This window comes from Eumetopias jubatus, unplaced genomic scaffold (assembly GCF_037043125.1).
Source record: "Eumetopias jubatus isolate StellerSeaLion01/CBP00866 unplaced genomic scaffold, mEumJub1_p1.0 scaffold_12, whole genome shotgun sequence".
In the NCBI taxonomy this organism is placed as follows: domain Eukaryota; kingdom Metazoa; phylum Chordata; class Mammalia; order Carnivora; family Otariidae; genus Eumetopias; species Eumetopias jubatus.
In genome coordinates, this window is record NW_028274818.1 from 88,925,974 (window position 1) to 88,951,707 (window position 25,734).

Here is a 25,734-nt window from a genome sequence, read left to right on the forward strand (position 1 = left end):
CGGTGAGACCTCAAACAGTTCTATTACTTTTCTTTCCTATTATGTTAGCCAATTATGGTAAAGATTGTCTCCCTCTTCAAAAAGTGAATAACAGAAAAGGAAAAAGCCCAGATATAATAAGAGTAGGGATAATAAAATTTAAATGTAGAATGCTGCATATTTTAGATATTACATGAAAAGAAAATGATGTATCTAGAGAGCTGAGCCAACTTCAGGGTAAGTTATGGTAGATCTGAGTAGCCTGACAAAGCAAGAGGCTACAGTTGCCCAAGGTCAGTAGAGGCAGAAAAGAGAAGTCAGTGGGGTGAGAAGCAACAGGCAGGTGCACCATGTCTGGGCAAACATTCACATAATTCAGTAATTCAAAAGCAACATTTTAAGTAGCTACAGCATGCTTAAGTATTATTAATATACAATTCTTGAATTCGAGGAACTAACGAGGTGTTCAGGGAGCACAGAAGAGAGAAGGGAAGACTTTGCATAGGTAGTTACAGCAAGAGTTTTATAGAAATTACTAGTAAGAGTTACCCCAGAAAAAGGACAGGCAGAGCATCAAAAGGAAAGAGAAGCAAGAGATCAAAGGCAGAGAAGCAAGAGACCACACAGGACATACAACTACTACTGGTTTGAGATTGCTAGAGCATGAAGTTCGAAGAAAGAAGAGGCAACACGAGGCTGAAGGGCTCTTCAGAAAACAGGTCACTGATGACCTGTTCATGGAGAATCCCTGGAACTTTTTATGCAGCACAGTGACATGGTCTTTTCTGCATTCCTAGTGGATCACTGTGCTATCTATGGTAGAGATAGGTCTTGCCCAGGAAAATCAGCTAAGTTCCAGAAGAGTTGGTTTTGGTGCAGGGAGAGTACAGGCGGTCATGGACTCACAAAACAGGTAAGAAATTTCGTTTGATAAATTGTGGAAAAAGAGAACAGGCACCTGGGGAAAATCTTGTCAGGTATCCATTCTAATGCTAGACACAGTGAACTGTCAACAAAAACAAAGCTTGTACTACACCAAAGTTATTTGACATTTGAGCCAGAGGCTCTACATATACCAATGAACCTGTATCACCATCAGCATATGCTTTTGAGGCAGTAATTAGTGTAAAGTAGGCATAGCTGGGGAAAGTGAAGAGAGGACGGAAGAGAAAGAAAGGTGACCTACTGTCCTGCCAGTGATTTTCCTTTCTCTTTCCTTCCTTCTATTAGCAAACACTTGGATCCTCAATAGGATTGGGCTCTGTGCATAAATACTATAGTTTGATCATTTCCCTCAACTCTAGGCGGCTCATCTCTAACATGTGCTAAAGAGATACACCAAGTTACCAAAGTGCCAACACTATCCATTTTCTCTCCTTGAGGGATGTTATCTGAGTCTTCCTTGGGGTCTGTCCTAATTCTGACGCAACCTGGAAAACCCTAAAAGCTGATACTAGAGATTTAGAAGAGAAATTAGGTAATTCACACAAAAGAAAGAAGTCTTTCACATTGGGACCTCTGTTGGTGTATATATATATATGCCTTTTATTGAAAGGCCAAACTTTAACATTTCAAGGAACTCCAAATGAGTTACTGGTGGGGTTACAGAAACTTCCATTCACACCACCAGTGATAATCAAGAATTCTGAAAGTTAAAGATTACCTCCAATTACCTCTTTGGAGACATAAAACAAATACATTAAAACATGATACAAAGTACAAAAAAGGAGGCATTCACCAAAGCAAAAATAAGCAGCAGGTGGCCTGTTCTAATAAGAGGGCATCATAAAAACTCCTTGTGAGGTGTTTTTGCTTTTAACTTTCATGTAATAATAGCTTTGTTATAAAAGTCACTTCAGATACAAAGTTAGAATGGCAATTACACTTAAAATTAGCTCATTAAAAAGTTTAAATATCATATTACAGATATGCACTATCTGAAATTCCAGAAGGTATTTAAACAGGGAACAGACATTGATACCCATCTTTTTTACCTAGCTACACTGTTATTTTCTTAACCACCATTTGCAAGACTGGAAGCATCTGCCTGGCCAGGAAGATTAGTAAAGTGAATATCCTTACTAAAGTTCCTGTTACTCTATTTTCTGAATATATACCATAAGGTAGCAGATAACAGTTTTCTCCTCACATTATTCACCAGTACACATCAGTATAATGTAATGATTAAAAGCACAGGTATTAAAATAAGTTGGCACAGGGATGCCTGGGTGGCTCAGTCGGTTAAGCAGCTGCCTTCAGCTCAGATCCTGATCCCAGGGTCCCGGGATCGAGTCCCGCATCGGGCTCCTTGCTCAGTGGGAGGCTCCCTCTCCCTCTGTCGGCTGCTGCTTCTGCTTATGTTCTCTCTCTGACAAATAAATAAATATTTTTAAAATAAGTTGGCACAAGATTCAAATCCCTGTTCTTTATATACTAGTAGTTAGGATCTTGGGCAACTTACAATTATTCCCATTTATAAAATGGGGAGGTTACCTATATCTCATTAAATCTCTGAAACCTAACATATAAAGCCTTTAGACAAAAATTTCTTACTTTAAGTGGCAAACCGTCATCGCTGTTTTTGAAGTCATGATCAAATACAATAGCAGCCAGCACATGAACCATAGGCTTCTTTTCATACATAATGTACTTTTCAAACTGTGCTTCTGAAGAAAAGCCTTGAACTGCAGAGAGAAAAATCTCAGTAAGTCAACACATAAATGGAAAATGTCTAATGATTATCCCTATCTGTACCATGAATACCATAATCCTGTCATAACACAGAACATTTTAAAACATTATTACTCAAACACTGACATTACAGCTGACCTAATGGATATCTGGGGTACACAAAAATTCTTGTGTTTTATAAAAGTTGGAACACATTATAAACAATATTTAATCATCACAATAACTGTATATTAAGGTTAACTGTGACAAGGGAACTTTTCAATTGTAGTTTGAAACCTAGTGATTAAAAAAATGTGGAAGGAAATAAGTGTCAAAATTATTTCTGTCGAAGGTATATTTCAAAAAATAATTGCAGAATAAATTGTATTCTAGAAAACAACTGTAGAATTTTTTTTTAAAGATTTTATTTATTTGACAGAGAGACACAGTGAGAGAGGGAACACAAGCAGGGGGAGTGGGAGAGGGAGAAGCAGGCCTCCTGCGGAGCAGGGAGCTGGATGTGGGGCTCGATTCCAGGACCCTGGGATCATGACCTGAGGCGAAGGCAGACGCTTAACGACTGAGCCACCCAGGTGCCCCGAGAAATAAGATTTTTAAAACAAAGTTACATAACATGTGCAAAGAGCTGTACTGTAAAGATGTCTCTTCTGTAAAAATTGACTACATAAGAGTCGATGTAATTCTAGTAAAAATCCAAACATTTGTTAACTAACTTGGATTTAAATAAAACAAAACATAATAAAATATCAATCTTCTAGAATAGATCTCAAGAGTTCTCACCACAAAAACTGGTAACTATGTGAGCTGATGGATATGTTAATTAGCTTGGTTGTGATAATCAAGGTATATGTATATCAAAACACCATTTGATATGACCTAAATATACACAGTTTTTATGTCAATCATAAATAAAATAAAAATAAAACTGGCTAATAACATAAAATATTTCAAAAAAATCCAAACAATTTTTATGAAAAATTACAAGCCAATTCTAAAATTTATATGGAAACACAATGGGTGAATAACAAGGTGTATTAAAAGATGAGCTTTTGGGGCATCTGGGTGGCTCAGCTGGTTAAGCGTCCGACTCTTGATCTCAGCTTAGGTCCTGATCTCGGGTTGTGAGTTCAAGCCCTGCATGTGCTCCACTCTGGGTGAGCAGCCTACTTTAAAAAAAAAGATGAGTTTCATCCCACTGTATTACCAGAAAGAAAAACCAAACTATAGAAGAGTGTATATAGTATGCTCTTGTCTAAGAAAGGAGTATAAGAAATATATAGAGAAAAATATATAGACACACACACACAGATTCACACACATACCCAGAAATACATGCATACATGTAGAAACAGTATTTATACCAAAAGAAACACAAAAAGAATAAATCAGGCACTAACAGTATTGGTTACCTATGGGTGGGAGGGTGGATGAGAACAGGTTAGAAGCGATTGTGGAGGCAATGTCAGTTATCTAATTATACATTTTAATACAGGTTTGACTTTTGTTTATTGTTGATCTTTTACATACTCAAAAAAAATTAAATCAACACAGAGGGGTATAATTACTAAAACTTAATAAGAATATAAGTGAATCCTAAATAGATATTAAATTAATAACAACCACAAGAAGAAAAAGAATTAACCCAAGTGAATTTTAGGCACAGTATGTTGACATATACCCCTAGTTGAATATAGTCTAGGAAGAAAAAGAATGGCAAAGAAATGGTGTTAAGTGTGTTAGGCCAGTAGTACATAATGTAAGTAATTCAGAAATACTTTTCTATAGGATTGGGCAAATGAGTACATTGATGCTGCTAAGATCTAGGGCTCTGAGAGAGAAAGGAGGTACAAATATACAATGGGAGAAGAAAAACAAGAGGCCTATATTGTTGGGCTGGCATTGAGAGTATCAACATAAAATCATGATTTAAAAAAAATCCTACTAAAAGAGTCTAGATGCAAAGACACCCCAGTAGTAATAGGTACACCTAGTACTTGTTTTTCCCTATGTTTTATTGTGGGGAGACAGACACCCTGAGCACATTTACGAAGATCCATCAGGCCCTGAGGGGAGAAGGAAACAGGAGGCCAATTCTGACCCACTTATAAGTGGAGGGTTAAGCGGTGACCTCCCTACTGGTGCCTTCAGGAAGGGAAACTGGTAGCAAGGGAAGGGTTTTGTTTCTCTCTCTCTCTGTGTCTTATTTTTCCCACCTCTTAGTTTCTTAATACCATCCCTAAAAAAAGAGGAATTAAGACAGCTCCATTGGTTGAATCTAGTTCTGGGGCAGAGAAAGTACAATGTGTTCAGCCTGAACAGCTAGTTCTGTTAGAAAGTGAAAGTGCTCAAAAGCTGACAAACATACATCAAAAGGACATTGCTTTAAAAAAAAAAACAACCCACTGGCTAAGTCTGGGACAATTTTAGGATCAAAAATCATCATCATCAAATGATTACATCACTCAGAATATGTTCTCTACACAATGCAATCAAGCTAAATCCAATAACAAAAATATAACTAGAAAAATTCCAATTGCATGGAAATTAGGCAGTATACTCTCAACAACTCATGGAACAAAGAACACAAAATAGACTAATGTCTTGAGCTGCCTGGGTGGCTGAGTTGGTTAAGTGTCTGCCTTTGGCTCAGGTCACGATCCTGGAGTCCTGGGTTCGAGTCCCACATCAGGCTCCCTGCTCAGGGGAGAGTCTGCTTCTCAACCTCTGCCCCTCATCCCATTCATGCTGTCTCTCTCTTGCTCTCTCTCTCTCAAATAAATAAATAAAATTTTAAAAATAAAGTTTTAAACATGCATGTAAAATTTCTTAACAAAATGTTAGCAAATAAAATCCATAGAATAAACCCAAGTAAATGGATGGATGATTTAATAGTTGAAAAATCATTATATTAACAAAAATAAGAAAAATCACCATCTCAATAGATAGAGAAAAGGCATTTGACAAAATTTAACACTAATTCCTGGTTTTAAAAAAATTCTTAGCAAACTAAGAATAGAAAGAAGCTATCTAAACCTGATAAAGAACATCTACAAACAACATATAATAAATATGTTGCTCAATGGCAAAATATTGAAAAATTTTCTCCAGAGACAGGGAACAAGACAAGAATGCCTTTATCAGTTACTTCCTGTCAAAAGATAGAACATATCAAGTGTTGGTGAAGATATGGAACTGAAACTCTCATACGTCTCTGTAAATCTAAATAGTTACATCCCTCATGACCCAACAATTTCACTCCTAGCTATATACCAAACAGAAAGGTGTATATATGTTCATCAAAAGGTTCTTATAAAAATGTTCATAACAACACTACTCATAATAGCTAAAATCTGGAATCTACCCAAATGTTCATCAAAAACAAACAGATAAACAGATTGCATAATATTAATATAATGGGATACTATAAAGAAAATTAGTGATTTATGACCTCATACAACAATTTGGATGACTCTTACAAATATAATGCTAAGTAAAACACACACATAAAAACTATATAATATGTACCGTATATAACCCAGAATGCTATAATGGGACAATAGTGAATAGCTCCATTTACATAAGGTGAAAAGCAGGCAAAACTAACTATGGTGTTAGATGTTAAAATAGTAGTTAAATTTGGGGGAGTCATAACTGCCACGTGGCACAAAGGAAGCTTCTAGGGTGCTGAAAGTGCTCTTAGAATGACAGATTCCTTATAAACTACAAAGAGGAAAACTGCCTTGACAATAGAAAGTCTGGTGGAAATCCATCTGACTAAAATGAGCAAGCATGATATCACCAATTGAGGAACAAACTGGTAATATGCTTCCAAAAGTGATTCACTAAGAAGATCTTATAAGAAAGATGTAATATTTTCAACACAAATGATCAAATTGAAACTAAATGTAAGGAAACAATCATACAAATACAAATTAAGAAGCCTTGTGCAAAATAATTGGCCTAGTCTTTTAAAACTATCAATGTTATTAAAGACAAAACAACAAAAACAAAAGCAGTCTGAGATGTAATGTATGGTGATTAACGTAATAAAAAAAAAAAGCAGCCTAAGAAAGTATCCTAAGCCAGAGGTCAGCAAATTATGGTCCTGTGCAGGTCAAATCTACCCCACAGTCTGTTTTGGTATGGGCCTATGAACTATGGATGTTCTTTACATCTCTAAAGTGCTCTTAAAAAAAAAAAAAAGGGATATTTGATAGAAACTTATATAGCCCATAAAACCTAATATATTTACTATCTGGCCCTTTACAAAGAAGTTTGTCAACCCCAATGAATATTTAAAAATCTCTAACTGGGGGGTGCCTGCGTAGCTCAGTCAGTTGGGTGTCAAACTCTTGGTTTCAGCTCAGGTCATGATCTCAGAGTCCTGGGATCAGGCCCCGAGTCAGGCTCTGCACTTGAGAAGTGGAATCAGCTTGAGATTCTCTCTTTCCCTCTGTTCCTCCCCCAACTACACTCACTGGTGCATGCTCTCTAAATAAATAAATAAATATATAAACAAATCTTAAAAAAAATCTCTAACTGGCTCCTGGATTACAAAAAAGAAAAAAAAAAGCTCTAAAGAACCTCATTAGGACAATTAGGAAAATATAAATATTGACTGTATATTAGATAACATCATTGTATCAATTTTAAAATTCTTGGATATAATAATTGTAAAGGTTATATTGGAGAATGTCCTTATTAGGAGATACATGTAGCATTTGAAGGTGATGTGTCACGATGAATGCAACTTATTCTCAATGGTTCAGCCAAAAAAAAAATCCAGTAATTTTATATACATTCTTTTAGTTTTACATACTTAACATACATATTATATATGTGCATATATATGTGTGTGTATAGAGGGTGAATAAAAAAGTAAATGTGGCAAATGTTACTTGGTAAATTGTAGCATATTTGCATTTTCTCCATAGGTTTGAAATTTTTCAAAATCAACTATGTGTGTGTGGATAGGGGCCCTTCCAGATCATTGTGCTCAAAGTACAGCACTATATAATCCTGAAGAATTCTTTACCACAGATTTTAACAGACATTATTACTATGTATTGATTAAACCAAGCTATCAAACACCAACATCAAAGTCTTACCGAACACCAGCTTTCTAATCACAATTATACTAATAGTAGATACACTATACTATGCTATTCAGATACTATACTATCTGAACTTGAATTGGTGGTATATTAAAGCTTCTAGAGGCACCTGGGTGGCTCAGTCAGTTAAGTGTCTGCCTTCGGCTCAGGTCACGATCCTGGGGTCCTGGGAGTCTGCTTCTCCCTCTGCCCCTCCCCCTACTTGCCCATGAATGCTCTCTCCCTCTCTCTCAAATAAATAAATACAATCCTAAAAAAATAAAAAAGAAATAAAAGCTTCTAGTGAATAGTTGTTTTAAAAAAGTTAGACTTTAAAAAAGTCTTCAGACTAGCACTAAAATCTGAATATGGGAGCTTTCCAAATGAAGGCTTTTACACATATCCTCGCATATCCACTGAGCTATTTTGCTAGAGTTGGTTCCACAGAAACTATAACAAGGTAATCAGGCCCAATCAAGAGAAGGAAAATCTCTCAGCTTCCTTCCCTTTAAATGAGCACTTTACTGTATTAGACATTAACAAATGCCGCCATAGACTTTCAACCCATCAGATCTCTACTGCAGTCTTCAGACACACTTTCTCATGAGGGCTTGCAATAGGACAAAATAACAATGCTTCTTAGACTTTCCCATAACAGTCCTCTGTCCTCCACCTCCACATAAAGGGATACTTAAAAGGTAACTTTCAGCCCATCACAAGCACTAATGTTCTTTGGAGATTCGTGGTTTCTATGAATTTTGCATTAAGTTATACAATGTAACATTTTGTTTTTTAAAGATGGTTTTTAAGATGGCAAAGTAAATAGATAGCATCTAGCCTACCCTCCCATCTCAAAGCCCTGCCCTTAAAATGAGGGGAAAAAAACATGACTGTATGAGTATATAACAGAACAAACCCACACACATGTGTAAAAGCATGAGACAAGATGGGAGAGATGCTTACCAAAATTCTGACAGTGTTTTTAACATTGGAGACAGAGAAGAGAAAGTGGATGCAGAGGCAGGCGAGTATAAGGAGATAAGGATTGTTTTGGTATAATTCTACGCTGCTTTACTCTTCTTTTCAAATGCATTCATATATCACACTTAATATTTTCACTAAAATGTTTAAAATTAATGATCTCGAGGTAGAGTTTATGCATGCATCCAAAAAGAAACTACTCAAGTCATCCTGAGGTTCTGTGTCCCTTTGGCACGCTATCAGGTGCTCACCCTAATTTAAGAACACAGTCAGAGACAAAGAGGATTTACAATTACATAATTCCATCATCTAATTTTAAGTAGTGTATTTTGTTTATGATTATGCCAAGAATATGTTTGATATTATGTTACAGAGCTCATAATGTTACATTCAGGAGATTAATACACAAGTTTATGGTCACTGAAGTATGTCTCTTCAAAAACAAACTAATAATTATGCGACAAAAAAAAATTTTTTTTTTTTAGATTTTTATTTATTTATCCGACAGAGAGAGAGAGAGAGAGAGAGAGAGAGAGAGCGCGCACCAGCAGGGGGAGCAGCAGAGGAAAAGAGAGAAGCAGGCTCCCCGCTGAGCAGGGAGCCCGATGCGGGGCTTGATCTCAGGACCCTGGGATCATGACCTGAGCCAAAGGCAGCCGCCTAACCAACTGAGCCACCCAGGCGCCCTACAAAAAACATTTTAGACATCACAATTTCTAACCTGAAAAATTGGTATTTAACGTCTCTTTCACCATCTCAGTAATATTTTTTACCACAACACTTTTAGAAGGCACATAAGCTAATTCATATACATAGCTCCTATTAAAGAAGAAATCAGGCAGGGTCATCAAAGGAACAGGCCTGAAAATAGTAACATTCTGAAACGTCTTCTTTATATTTCTGCGATGAAGCAAAATCAGTAGAGAGAAGAAGACCGTCATGAAGATTTCCACAATTAAAGAAATTATCTTCCTTTTCTGCAAAGAAACAAAGGGACTGTGATAATTAAGAGTCTGTGTGTATGTGTGTGTGTGTGAATCTACGAGTGCATACACATGTATACAATTTAAACATATTATTCAGCTCCGTTCTACAATACGAATGGCTCACTAGCCTGTCGTTTTCACCTTTTGCCACGTTTCATTATCTATTCTCTTGATTTATCCCATGGGTACTCTTCAGAGTTAGAATTGCTCCCTTAAGCCACGGAATGAAAGGGACAAAAACAAAACAAAACAAAACAAAAACCCATACACTAAAATGAGGGAAAAAGCTATTTAAAGTTCTCCCCTTCAGGTTCATTAGCCTTTACAACCATTTCCCACAGACACCTCCACTTACCTTTAAAACGAAATTTTTCCAGAGGAGGACCGCAAATTGGTTGAGCCACAACAAATCCATTTTATCGCAAGGAATGGAATTTCAGCTCTAAGAAGGAAGTAAACATTTCAAAAACTTACATCACCTGGCAAAAATGTTAAATTTAGTCAAGTGAAAGGATTACTTCATTGTTTTACTCTTTTTATCAATCCTGAAAGATAACTACTTGAAATAAATACTTGTCTTCTCTTATTTTTATATTAATTCATTATATCCACATCTGATGGTCTTCTAATATGTATGAAAGTATTAGATGATAGAGATGCAAAATGTAATAGGTTGCAGCCCCACATTTGCAAAGAAAGATGTAAACTGTAAATCTGGAATGTCAATTATTATTCTCATAGGCTCTCAGATAAATTCCTACAAATTATAATTCTGAAAATTTCCTATTTAATATCTACTCTGTGCCATATTCTATGCTAGGCATTAGGAGTATTCAAAATGACTGTAATCCTTTCCTCATGGTGTAAACAGTAGATTATAGTAATTGAGAAACCCAGCATCTAAAGTAGGGCTGTTTGAGTTCAAATCCTAACACTCTCACAAGCTGTAAAATTTTGAGCAAAATAATTAACCTATAGCTCCTTATCATCTGTAAAATCAGAAAAATCACAGTACTTACCTAACAAGGTATTCCCTGGGGTGATTTGCTACTACTATGGAGAGGGTGGCAAAATTGTGATAAAATATAACAACATAAAATTTGCCACTTTAACCATTTTTAGTTGTACAGTTCAGTGGCACCAATCACATTCATGCTGTTGTGCAACCATCACCATTATCCATCCCCAGAAGTTTTTTCATCTTCCCAAGCTAAAAATCCATGGCCATTAAACAATCACTCTCTATTCCTTCCTCCCCCCAGTCACTGGCAACCACCACTCCACTTTCTGTATCTATGACTTTGACTCCTTTGGGTACCTCATATAGGTGTCACTTCATTGTGACAGTATTTGTCCTTTTGTGACTGGCTTATTTCACTCAGCATAAAATATCTTCAAAGTTTACCCATATTGCAGCATGCACCAGAATTTCTTTTGTATGCACCACTTTTAACAGTCTCATAGGGCTTTCAAAATCAGAACTGGACTTCAAGACATACTAAGGGGAGAGAAGGATGTGGTGTGTATTGCATTAGTACTAAGAGGTGTCACGTCCTTTCAGTGAGTGAACCATAAAGAGTAACCAGGGAATGCAGTAAGGAGGAGCACCTCAAGTGCTTCTGAACTTTGAGTGGCAAGCACCCATGGTAAAGGGTAGTTTCTGGCCAGAAGACCAAGATGAAGACTGCCTCAGAGAACCTAAAGGTATAGGAGAGACAGAGGAATAGGAGGAGCTCAGCCTTGGTCTGAGCATAAATTGATCTCATCCCAGTTAGCATGCTAATCACTTTGATCAGTGAGCTGTAAGACTGAGATCCAGGGAGATCCCGATAGAACAGCACAGTTTTAAAAAAAACTGAACTGACGGTGACAACACGGATGGACCTAGAGGAAATTATGCTAAGTGGAATGTGTCTGTCAGAAAGAGAAAGACAAATACCATGTGATTTCACTTGTATGTGGAATCGAAAAAACAAAACAAAGCAGAAACAGACCCATAAATATGGAGAACAAATTGATGCTTGCAAGAGGGGAGGAGGCTGGGGAAATGGGCAAAAGTGGGTGATGGGGAGTGGGAGGTACAGGTTTCCAGTTATGGAATAAATAAGTCACAGGGATGAAAGGAACAACATGGGGAACAGCCAATGGCATTGTAATAGTGTTATATACTGACAAGTGATAACTATGCTTATAGTGAGCACAGTGTTGTTGAATCACTATGTTGTACACCTGAAACTAATGTAACATTGTGTATCAACTACACTTCAATAATAAATAAATAAATAAATAAATAAATAAATAAATAAAACTTGCATCATATCCCAAAGTCTTATAGTACGGTTTAACATGTCCTAAGAAACATTACTTATATTGTTCCTGTGCCTGAAACCACTGTCAATTATTTCAAATAAAAAATAACAAATTAAAGAAAACTGAATTGACGTTGCAACCACAGCCCACAGAGGTAGGTTGGAACTTGCAGTTTAAACCTAACCAAGTAGGGTTGCCAGATAAAATACAAGATGTTCAATTAAATTTGAATTTCAGACAAATAACAAATATATTGGGGGGACATACTTATACTAAAATATCCATACTTTATCTGAAATTCATATTTAACTGGGTGTTCTGTATTTTATTTGCTAAATCTGGCAACCCTGTAACAGGTCAGTTGCCTGCTAAACCAAACTATCAATATTCCCCATAGGATTTAAAACAGAACCCAGAGTCTCATAGTTCAATACACAAAAGTCCAGAATGTAATCCAAAATTATTCAGCATACAAGAAATCACAAGTCTCAGGTTGCACAGGAAAAGACAATCAACAGATAGCAATGGTGACATGGCATAGATGTTGGAACTACCTGAAAAAAAGCCTTTAAAGCAGCTACTATTATAATGCTCAAGAGAGCAATTACAGTCTTGAAACAAAATTTAAAGTAAAAACTATCAGTAAAGAAATAGAAGATATAAGGAAAAATCAAAGAGGAATTTTAGAATTTAAAGTAACCAAAACAATGAATCATGGAACACTACATCAAAAACTAATGATGTATTGTATGTTGACTAACATAACACAATAAAAAAAAAAAAAGAAAGTAACCAAAATAAAACACTCACTGGATAGACTCAATAGCAGAATGAAGATGACAGAGGAAAGAGTCAGTGAACATGATCAGTAGAAACTATCTAATATGAACAAAACAGGGGAGGAGGAGATTGAAAAAAATGAACACAGCCTCGGGATTATGTGGGAGAACAAACATAAAGTCTAACATACAATTCATCAGAGTCTCAAAAGACAGAAGAGTGTGATGCTGAAAACATATTTAAAGAAATAATGGTTACAAACTCCCAAATGTGGCAAAAGACACAAGCCTGTGGATATAAAAAGTTGAGCAAATACACATCATAAAAAATCAAAATGATAAAAACTTAAGACAAATAAAAAACTCCTGAAAAAAAGTCAGAGGAAAACAACACATCACCTATAAGGAGACAAAGATCTGAAAAACGGATTGCCATCAGGGAAGCCAGAAGGAAGTGACCAACATTTTTAAAATGCAGAGAAAAGGTGTAATTCGATGTTTAGCAAAGAAATTCTTCAGAAATGCAGGTTGAAATAAAGACATTCACAAATGAAGGAAAACTAAGTGCCTCCATTGACAGATAGTCTGATCTATAAGGAAAGGAAGCTCTTCAGAGAGAAGGGAAATGAGAACAGAAGGAAACTTGGAACATAAGAAATGAAGAAAGAGGAACAGAAGTGGTAAACATCTGGACAAATCAAAACAGGTTATTTTTCTCTTCCTGAGTCTTCAGAATATTTTGATTGTTGAAAACAAAGAATATGGTGAGTTGATGAAGTGTTCAATAAAGGAAGACATAATATATGAGACAAAAAGAGTATGAAGGGGGAAAGGTAATAAAAGTACCAATATGGTCATAAAACTACATTCTAATTTAATTGATAAAATATTGATTCTAAATAGACTAGAAGTGTTTTGTAATCTCTAGTGCAACAACTAAAACATTATACAAAATTGCAATGGATAAAATATAATAGAAAAGACACTAGACACTGAGTTAAATTCACATGGAGAAATAAAGAACCAGTAATGATTACAATGTAAATATAAAGCCAGTATTAATGATCTGTAGCTCATTTTTCTTATATAATTTAAAAAACTGCATAAAAATATACAAATTCATATTTTTTGGCAAACAATGTATAAAGATGCAATCTGTGACAATAATAAAGGGGTGAGCAGCAATAAATAGCATAATTGTTGTATACTGCTAAAATTAAGTGAGTATTAATTCATCTAGATTATTAGAAGCTAAGATGTTAAATATAATCAAGAGGACAACCACTAGAAAAATCACTAAACTATGTATTGCAGAAGAAACAAGAAAGGAATCAAAATGTTACACTAGAAAATATCTTACAAACAAGAAGACAGTAATGGAGTCATTGAGGAACAAAAATGATATAAGACATAAAGAAAACGAAGAGAAAAATGTCTGAAGTCTTACCTTATCATTAATTACATCAAATGTAAATGGATTGAATTCTCCATTTAAAAGGCAGAGATTGGTAGAATGGATATAAAAGCATGATTCAACTATATGCTGTCTACAAGAGACACATTTTAGATCCAAAGGCATACATTAATTGAAAGTTAGAGGACAGGAAAAGATATTCCATGAAAACAGTAAGCAAAAGAAGAGCAGGAATGACTGTACTAATAAAAGACAAAACATACATTAAGATAAAATTTTTGAAAAGAGACAAAGAAGTGTATTTTATACAGATTAAAAGATCATCTCATCAAGACATAAAATTAGAAACATATACAAAACTAACAACAGAGCCCCCAAAACATATCAAGCAAAAATTGACTGAATTGAATTAAGCAAGAAATAGAAAACTCAAAAATAATAGTTGGAGACTTCAATGCCCCACTTTCAATAACGAATAGAACAACAAGGAAGAAGATCAGTAATGAAATGGAAGTCATAAACAACACTATGAACCATCTGGAACTAACATATAGAAAAATCTACCCAATAATAACAGAATACATATTGTTCTCAAGTTCACAAGGAACATTTTCCAGAACAGACCATTAGGACACAAAAGAAATCTCAATAGGGGCACCTGGGTGGCTCAGTCAGTTGAGTGTCTGACTCTTGATTTCAGCTCAGGTCATGATCTCAGGGTCATGAGATAGACCCTTGTACTGAGCATGGAACCTGCTTAAGATTCTCTCTCTTCCTCTCACTCTGTCCCTACCCACCCCCCTAAAAAAACAAGTCTGAATAAATTTAAAAAGACTGAAATTATACAAAGTATCTTCCAATCTCCCATGAACGTGACCACACTGAAATGAAATTAGAGATCTGTAAAAGAAGGAAATCTGGAAAATTCGAAATATGTGGAAAATAAACAACACATTATTAAACAACCAATGGGTCAAAGACGAAATCGCAAGGAAAGTTAGAAAATACTTTGAGATGAATGAAAACAAAGATAAAACATATTAAAACTTATGTGATGCAGTGAAAGCAGTTTAACTATAAACTCCCACATTTCAAATCAATAATGATTTCAAATCAATAACCTAGCCTTCCAACTTAAAGAACTAGAACAAGCAGAGCAAACTAAAACCACAGATGACAAAAGGCAGGGTATTATAAATATTAAAATGTGGGTAAATAAAATAGAGAATATAAAAACAAGAGAATCAAAGAAACCAACCACTGGTTCCTTAAGAGTAACAAAATGGACAAACCTTCATCTTAACTGACCAAAATAAGAAAAAAAGACTCAACTTACTAAAGTAAGGAAAGAAAGTAAGAATACTACTACCAATCTTACAAAAATAAAAAGGATGATAAAAGAATACTATAAACAATTATAGGCAACAAATTTCATAACCTAGATGAAATGACAAACTCAAAACACACAAACTACCAATTCAACTCAAGAACAAGTAGAAAATATAAATAGACTTATAGTAAAAGATTGAATCAGTAATCAAAAACCTGCCAGCAAAGAAAAGGTCAGGATCAGATGACTTCAATAGTGAATTCTACCAAACATCTAAAAAATGATTTACACCAATCCTTGTTTGTTTCTTCAAACAACAACCAATTCCCCAATTCTTTCACACCCAAAATGGGTGTTCTATAATTCAGTTCAGTTCTGACACTAAATTACCCAGAGTTAGCACAGAGCCCACAGGTTAAAAGCCCAGTCTCACAAGACTGCCTGTCCCTACTTTAGATACTAGCCTCAAATAGGGTCTTCATATAGGCTACCTACAAACTCAGGGGTTCCTACAATCTTCCTCAAGTTCAGTAATTTACTAGAATGACTCACACAATGCAGGAATATGCTATACTTAAAATTATAGTTCATTGAGGGGAAGCTAGTCCTATATGGCAGAGGAGTAGAAGACCTTAGTTTTGTCTGGTCCCAGGAATTCAGCTAGATTCTGAACATCTGTGAACTCAACCAGAGATCAAAGAAAAGAATAGCTGCAACTCTACAAATAGAAAAACGACCACTTTCTGCAAGGTAGGAGGTACAGAGATGTGAACCCAAGGTGATATATCAGAAGATAAACTGCGGGGGGCGGGGGGGGAAGACTCCATAAGCCAGCACCAGAAAGTGATACAGCAGTGGAGCACAAAATCAGAACTTTTAGTTAGAAGTCTGCTCCAGCAAGGGACTTCTCTGCCTGAAAGGTACTCAGGTGGCAGACTGGGGCAGAATCATAGGTGGGACAGTGTGGTCTCAGGATCCTCGGGGTTACAGGAAGACTGGGGGTGCCTGAGTGTGGCAGAGTTCCCAGGCATCAGAGGGGGTAAGCTGGCTACAATCAGCAAGTCCAGGAGTAGGATCTCAGCTCAGGGTTGCCATATACTATGAACCAAAGCATGGTCAGGTGACTGCTCTCAGAGCTGGGGCCCAGCGAGAGGCAGAACCCTGGCGAGAACCTCCCCTTCTCCCCCAGGAGGAACTGTGTGGGGGCACACTGCAGGAGTCTGCAGGGTTTGGAGACTTTAATGGGGTCATGTGCCTGAGATAGAAATGCTCGGTGACAGGTTAGGTGAGCACGGAGTACAGATGGAGACCAAGGAGACAGGAGTGATTGACTGCTTTTCCCTGAGGGCGACTGAGGAGTGGGGCTCCAAGCTCTTGGCTCCAGGGCTGGAGACTGATAGGCCACCATTTTCATTCTCATCCTCTAAAATGGTATGGAAAGCCTTCAGGGAACAAAAGCCACATAGAGCAATCCAGAGCCACTTCCTTAGCCTGGCCCCCGGCAAGGGTGGTGCAATTCCAACCCAGGCAAAGACACCTGAGAATCAACGCAACAGGCCCACCCCCAGAAGATTGCAAGAACATCCAGCTAAGACCAAGTTTATCCATCAGAGAGAACTGCAAAACTCCAGCACTAGGGGAAATGGAATTCATGGTTTTTTTCCCCATGATTTTTTAGTCTTTCCATTTTAATTTTTTTTCTTTTCTTTTTCAACCAATTTCTTATTTTATCAACTCTTTTTTCATCTTTGTAAATTTTCATTTTTACAGTTACATTCTCTCCTTCCATTGTATTTAGTTTTATTTTTGTATACATGTAAGTTTTTCTTTCCTTACAATTTTGGGATGCAGAAGAAGAGGAAAGAGAGAGAGAGAGAGGGGCAGAAGATATATTGGAGCAAATTATACCAGAGAGCTTCCCTAATCTGGGGAAGGAAACAGGCATTCAAGTCCAGGAGTCACAGAGAACCCCCCCTCAAACAATGAATCATGGAACACTACATCAAAACTAATGATGTAATGTATGGTGACTAACATAACATAATAAAATAAAATTAAAAAAAAAGCAAGACCCATCCATATGCTGTCTGCAAGAGACTCATTTTAGACACAAAGACACCTGCTAATGGACATCAAAAGAAAGCTGGGGTGGCAATCCTTATATTAGACAAATTAGATTTTAAACCAAAGACTGTAATAGATGAAGAAGGACACTATTTCATAATTAAAGGGTCTATCCAACAAGAAGATCTAACACTTATAAATATTTATGCCCCTAACATGGGAGCAGCCAATTACATAAACCAATTAATAACAAAATTAAAGAAACACATCAATAATAATACAATGATAGTAGGGGACCTTAACAGCCCCCTCACTGCAATGGAGAGATCATCTTAGCAGAAGGTCAACAAGGAAACAAGGGCTTTGAATGACACACTTAACCAGATGAACTTCACAGATATATTCAAAGCATTCCATCCTAAACCAAGAGAATGCATATTCTTATTGAGTGCACATGGAACATTCTCCAGAATATATCATGTACTGGGTCACAAATCAGGTTCAACCAGTACCAAAAGATTGGGATCATTCCCTGCATATTTTTAGACGACAATGCTTTGAAACTCAAACTCAGTCACAAGAGGAAATTTAGAAAGAACTCAAATACATGGAAGCTAAAGAGCATCCTACTAAAGAATGAAGGGGTCAACCAGGAAATTAAAGAAGAATTAAAAAAATTCATGGAAACAAATGAAAATTAAAACACAACTGTTCAAAACCTTTGGGATGCAGCAATGCAGTCCTAAGAGGGAAGTATACAGCAATAAAGGCTTTCTCAAGAAACAAGAAAGGTCTCAAATACACAACCTAACCATAAACCTAAAGGAGCTGGAGAAAGAACAGCAAATAAAGGCTAAGCCCAGCAAGAGAAAAAAATTAATAAAGATTAGAGCAGAAATGAATGAAAGAGAAACCAAAAGAACAGTAGAACAGATTAAAAAAAACAAAAAAACAAAACTAGGACCTGATTCTTTGAAAGAATTAGTAAGATTGTTAAACCCCTGGCCAGACTTATAAAAGAAAAGAGAAAGAATCCAAATAAATAAAATCATGAATGGAAGAGGAGAGATCACACCCAACACCAAACAAATACGAGCAATTATAAGAACATATTATGAGCAACTATATGCCAACAAATTAGGCAATCTGGAAGAAATGGATGCATTCCTGGAGATGTATAAACTACCAAAACTGAACCAGAAAGAAATAGAAAACCTGAACAGACCCATAACCAGCAAGGAAATTGAAGAAGTAATAAAAAATCTCCCAACAGGGGCTCCTGGGTGGCTATGTCAGTTAAGCATCTGCCTTTGGCTCAGGTCATGATCCTAGGTCCTAGGTTCAAGCCCTGAGTCAGGCTCCCTGCTCGGTGGGGAGCCTGCTTCTCCTCCCTCTCCCACTTTCCCTGCTTGTGCGTGCTCTCTCTCTCTGTCAAATAAATAAATAAAATCTTTTTTTTTAAATCTCCCAACAACAACAACAAAAATCTCCCAACAAACAAGAGTCCAGGGCTAGATGGCTTCCCAGGGGAATTCTACCAAACATTTAAAGAAGAATTAATACGTATTCTTCTGAAGTTGTTTCAAAAAATAGAAATAGAAGGAAAACTTCCAAACTCTTTCTATAGGCCAGCATTACCTCAATCCCAAAATCAGACAAAGACCCCACCAAAAAGGAGAATTACAGACCAATATCCCTGATGAACATGGATCCAAAATCCTCAACATGATACTAATAGGATCCAATGGTACATTATAAGGATTATTCACCATGAACAAGTGGGATTTATTCCTGGGCTGCCAGGGCGGTTGCACATCTTCAAATCAATCAATGTGATATACTACATTAATAAAAGAAAGGATAAGAACCATATGATCCCCTAAATAGTGCAGAAAAAGCATTTGACAAAGTACAGCATCCTTTCTTGATTAAAACTCTTCACAGTGTGGGGATAGAGGGAACATACCTCAATATCATAAAAGCCATATTGAAAAGCCCACAGTGAATATCATTCACAATGGGGAAAAACTGAGATTTTCCCCTAAGGTCAGAAACACAGCAGGGATGTCCACTATCACTATTGTTGTTCAGCACAGTACTAAAAGTCCTAGCCTAAGCAATCAGACAAGAAAAAAGAAATAAAAGGCATCCGAATCAGCAAAGAAGTCAAACTCTCACTCTTCATAGATGACATGATACTCTATATGGAAAACCCAAAGACTCCACCCCAAAATTACTAGAAGTCATACAGGAATTCAGCAAAGTGGCAGGATATGAAATTAATGCACAGAAATCAGTTGCATCTCTATACACTAACAATGAGACAGAAAAAAGAGAAAATAAGGAGTTGATCCCATCTACAATTGCACCCAAAACGATAAGATACCTAGGAATAAACCTAACAAAAGAGGCAAAGGATCTGTACTCAGAAAACTATAGAGCACTCATGAAATAAATTGAAGAAGGCACAAAGAAATGGGAAAACTTTCCATGCTCATGGACTGGAAGAAGAAATAGTTAAAATGTCTACGCTACCTAGAGCAATCTATACATTCAATGCAATCCCTATCAAAATACCATCAACTTTTTTCACAAAGCTGGAACAAATAATCCTAAACTTTGTATGGAACCAGAAAAGACCCCAAATGGCCAAAGGAATGTTGAAAAAGAAAATCAAAGCTGGTGGCATCACAATTCTGGACTTCAAGCTTAATTACAAAACTGTAATCATCAAGACAGTATGGTTCTGGCACAAAAACAGACACATGGATCAATGAAACAGAATAGAGAGCCCAGAAATGGACCCTCAGCTCTATGTTCAACAAATCTTTGACAAAGCAGAAAAGAATATCCAATGGAAAAAAGTCTCTTCAATAAATGGTGCTGGGAAAATTGGACAGCCACATGCAGAAGAATGAAACTGGACCATTTCCTTCCACCACACACAAAAATAGACTCAAAATGGATGAAAGACCTCAATGTGAGACAGCAATCCATCAAAATCCTAGAGGAGAAAACAGACAGCAACCTTTGTGACCTCGGCCACAGCAACTTCTTGCTAGACACATCTCCAAAAGCAAGGGAAACAAAGGCAAAAATGAACTATTGGGACTTCATCAAGATAAAAAGGTTTTTCACAGCAAAGGAAAGAGTCAAGAAAACCAAAAGACAACTGACAGAATGGGACAAGATATTTGCAAATGTATCAGATAAAGGGCTAGTATCCAAAATCTATAAAGAACTTATCAAACTCAACACCCAAAGAACAAATAATCCAATTGAGAAATGGGCAGAAGACATGAACAGACATTTCTCCAAAGAAGACACCCAAATGGCCAACAGACACATGAAAACATGCTCAACATCACTCGGCATCAGGGAAATACAAATAAAAACCTCAGTGAGATACCACTTCACACCAGTCAGAATGGCTAAAATTAACAAGTCAGGAAATGACAGATGTTGTCAAGGATGTGGAGAAAGGGGAACCCTCCTACACTGTTGGTGGGAATGCAAACTGGTGCAGCCACTCTGGAAAACAGTATGGAGGTTCCTCAAAAAGTTGAAAATAGAGCTACCCTATGACCCAGCAATTGCACTACTGGGTATTTACCACAAAGATACAAATGTATTGATCCAAAGGGGCACCTGCATCCCAATGTTCACAGCAGCAATGTCCACAATAGCCAAACTATGCAAAAAGTCCAGATGTCCAATGACAGATGAATGGATAAGGAATATGTTTTATATATATAAATCTAAAAAATGGAATACTACTCAGCCTTCAAAAAATGAAATCTTGCCACGTGAAACGATGTGGATAGAACTAGAGGGTATTATGTTAGGCAAAATAAGTCAGAGAAAGACAATCATCATATGATCTCACTCATACGTGGAATTTAAGAAACAAAATGGAGGAGCATAGGGGAAGAGAAGAAAAAATAAAATCAGATGAAATCAGAGAGGGAGACAAACCATAAGAGACTTTTAAACATAGGAAAAAAACTGAGGGTTGCTGGAGAGAACGAGGTAGAGGGATAGTGTAACTAGGTGATGGACATTAAGGAGGGCACATGATGTAATGAGCACTGGGTATTATATAAGATTGATGAATCACTGACCTCTACCTCCAAAACTAATAATACTTTATATGTTAATTGAATTTAAATAAAATTTAAAAAAATAAAATGAAAAAATAATAAAAAAATTAAAAAATCATAGTTCATTGCAAATGAATAGCCAGATGAAGAAGTATATAGGGCAAGAGATTGGAGGCACAGTGCTTCCAGGCCCTCCTCAGCATGCTACATTGTCTTCACAAACTCAGTTCTCCAGACCTCATTGTTCAAGAGTTTTATTGAGGATCCATTAAGTAATAATTGACTGACACAATGTCCATTGATGAACTTACTCTCCAGCCCCCTACCCTCCTGGGGGGTTCTGACCCTCTAATCACATAGGTGATTCCCCTGTGACCAGCCCCCATCTCGAAGTTGGCTAGGGGCCTGTGAAGAGTCACCTCATTAGCATAAACTTAGGTATGGTCAATACACCATTATAGAGAAAAAAATAAAAAGAATATACATTCTTGATCTCAGGGTCATGGGTCCAAGCTCCACGTTGGGCTCCAATTAAAAAAAAAAAAATCCTGAAACAAATTAAAATGGAAACACAACACACCAAAACTTATAGGATGCAACAAAAGCAGTTCTAAGAGGTCAGTTGATAGTAATGAATGCCCACATTAAGAAAAAAGGAAAAAAGGGAATGACATCACCAAGATGGCAACATAGGAAACCCTAGCATCTCCATTCCCTCACAACATCAAGAATTAGACAACTATCCATGAACAAAAAATAGCTCTGGGATTGCTCCCGGGTCTACTTAAGAAATTTCAAGAACACAATGGAACAAAAAACTGGAGAATAACCATAGAAAAAGAGAAGGAAGAACAGATTCATTTTGTCTGCGTTATCCTGATCCCCCAGGCTGGCACTGCTCAGTACGAAGAGGCAGTACCCCATCCAGAAACAGTTCCCCTCCATGGAAAGGGAGATCAAGGTGAGCAAAAGGCTTCCCAAGTCTTTTGGTGCACCACACAAAGGACCTGAATATGTTTCACCCCATCCAGAGATCAGCAAAGCTGACACATAGAGAGGTGGCTAGCAATAAGGAAGAAAGGCAGGGGCTACCAGTATCAGCCAAGTAGTAGGAGCGACCCTGGTTCTCAGTGACCTGATCTGCAAAGGAACTCAGCACCTTTCACCATTGAAGAAAACATTGGCCAGCACAACCAACTGCAGATCCCCTGCAGATTTCACTAGTTCTCCTCCCACAGGTATTTGCATTTATAAACACCAGATGCCCGAGTCCCTCCCTGGCTCCCTATCCCCACCAAATCCCAGGATCCACACTGGCAGCCAGCCCCAGGCTTCTGTAGCTGCATAAGTACAAGATGCCAACCTGTCCCGTGTGACTAACCCCCACCACTGTGTACACCTGAGGCTATCCCCTCCAGCTGTGCACCTGCCTGCCACCAGCCTGATTTCCCATCACCAGCCTTTACTGAAGTGTGCATACCTGTGGCCAAGAGTCTACAGCCACAGAAGTGTGCACCAACAGCCAAAGCCTCCACGGCTGCTTGTGGGTCCAGATTTGGCCAGCACCACTGGGTTCATCTGCAGCTAGCTCCTTCAGCTGTGTGCCTGCACATCCCTAGCCTGACTCTTAACACTGGCCTCCACTGCTGTGGAGATGCTGCAGCCACAATAGTGCACCCTGACAGCCAGGACCCCCAGAGCTTCTTGTGGGCCCAGCTCCAGTCTTATTTCCTGTCACTGGCCTGCACCATTGGGCTTACCTGAAGCTAGCCCCACCAGCTGTACACCTGCACCCAGACAGCCAGACTTGTGTCACCAGCCTCCACTGCAGTAAGTACTTGACATGAGATCCTAGCCACTGAGGGCATGCCAACAGTCAGGGAACCCGGACCTGTCAGTGCATCCTCAGTTGGCTCCGGTCCCCACCGTGTGTGTGTCTGCGACCAACCCCTGCCACTGCATGGGTACCAGCAGCTGGCCCCCGAGCTAAGAATGTACACACTATGAGCTCCAGCCACCACTGAAGCCTGTCCTGGCCCATAGCCTCAGATCAGGAAGTGCCTCTGAGGACCCCAGCAGTCTTTGCAGTAAAAGTGAGCCCCCATGGTGCTCACCAAAGGCTACACAGTTGTCAATGCTGTGGACTCCAGCAGTGCTGACCCCCAATGTTGTGGACCCCCAAAAAGACATCCTGTTCCCTCAGATCCAGAGCAGCCATATGTACCTGGCACCTTGTATCACTAGACCCGGTGTCACAACACACTCCAGCATGCTCCCACCAACAAGTGAAGGTCTTTCATTACCAAAGCTGATCCATAAAGTCTGGAAAAGGTGACTGCCTCTTCCAATATGCAGACTCATATGCAAGGCTACTAGAGTCACAAAGAATAGGAGAAACATGACACCACCAAAGGAACACAGTAAACTTTCAGGAACTGATCCCAAACAGAGATAATCAAATTGTCCAAGAAAGAATTCAGAATAAATGTTCTAAAGATGCTCAAGATCTCCAGAGAATACAGATAAACAATCTAATGAATTAGAACAACAATATAAGAACAAAACGAGAAGTTCAACAAAGAGACAGAAAACAACCCTAGTCACAATAGCATCAAAAATAATAAAACACTTAGGAATAAATTTAAATAAGGAAATGAAAGATACATTCACTGAAAACTGTAAGACATTGATGAAAGAAACTGAATACATAAATAAACGGAAAAGCTATCCTGAGTTCATTATTGCTAAAATGTCCATACTGCCTAAAGCCATCTAGAGATTTTATGTAATCTCCAGGTTGTCAAGGGCTGAGAGGTAGAGGGAAGTAGGGAGAGACTGGTAAAAGAGTACACACTTTCAGTTACAAGAGGAACAAATTCTGAGGATCTAATGTATAATATGACTATATTTGATAATACTGTATTGTACAATTAAAGTTTGCTATGACAGTAGATCTTAAGTGTTCTCTCTCACACACACAAAAGGGCAACTATGTGAGGTGACTGATGTGCTAGTCAACTTGAATGAGGGGATTCTTTCACACTGTATACGTACAGCAAATCATCATGTTGTACACTTTAAATATACTACAATTTTATTTATCAATTATACCTCAATAAAGCTGGGAAAAATAAGAAATTAAAGAACATCTAATTAAAAGACATCCCATGTTCATGGACTAAAAGATTTAATATTGTTGAGATGGCAGCACTCCCCAAATTGATCTATAGAATCAATCAATCCCCAACTGCCTTTTTTCAGAAATGAACACACTAATTCCAAAATTCAAATGCAATGGCAAGGAACCCTGCATAGCCGAAAGAATCTTAAAGAACAACAAAGTTTGAGGTCTCACACTTACTAATTTCAATAGTTCCTACAAAGTGACAATAATCAAAACAGTATGGTACTGACATAGCACAGATATAAAAATCAAGGGAACAGAATTGGGAGTCTAGATATAAACCCATTCATCTATGGTAAACTGATTTTCAGTAAGTGTGCCAAGTTCATTCAATGAGGATATAACAGTCTTTTTTTTTAAGATTTTATTTATTTATTTGACAGAGACACAGCAAGAGAGGGAACACAAGCAGGGGGAGTGGGAGAGGGAGAAGCAGCTTCCCGCCGAGCAGGGAGCCCGATGCGGGGCTCGATCCCAGGACCCTGGGATCATGACCTGAGCCAAAGGCAGACGCTTAGCAACTGAGCCGCCCAGGCACCCCAAAATAACAGTCTTTCAAACAAATAGTGCATAGGCAACATGCAAAAGAATACAGTTGAACTCTTGCCTTATACCACATACAAATATTAATTCAAAATGGATCAAACAGACAAATATAAGAGCTAAAACAATATTAGAAGAAAATACTGGAGTAAATCTTCATAACCTGGATGTAGCAATGCATTCTTAGGACATCAAATAAAAATATAGATAAGTTTGGCTTCATCAAAATCAAAACCTTCTGAGTACTGAAGTACACAAAAAGACAACTCATGAATGGAAT

General features: G+C 37.6%; 1 protein-coding gene across 1 annotated transcript in view; it reads right to left on the bottom strand.

The window, feature by feature from the left end:
• The window catches only part of LOC114202171 (phospholipid-transporting ATPase ABCA3-like), a 177,285-nt gene extending 167,140 nt beyond the window's left edge, over positions 1 to 10,145 (bottom strand). Inside the window, exons 1-3 of the mRNA XM_088017035.1 lie at positions 10,086 to 10,145; positions 9,466 to 9,721; positions 2,533 to 2,663 (exon numbers count right to left, since the gene is read on the bottom strand). Of these exons, the coding sequence (XP_087873161.1) occupies positions 2,533 to 2,663; positions 9,466 to 9,721; positions 10,086 to 10,145 (447 nt within the window). The remainder of the gene's footprint in view (positions 1 to 2,532; positions 2,664 to 9,465; positions 9,722 to 10,085) is intronic.
• Positions 10,146 to 25,734: the final 15,589 nt, after the last annotated feature.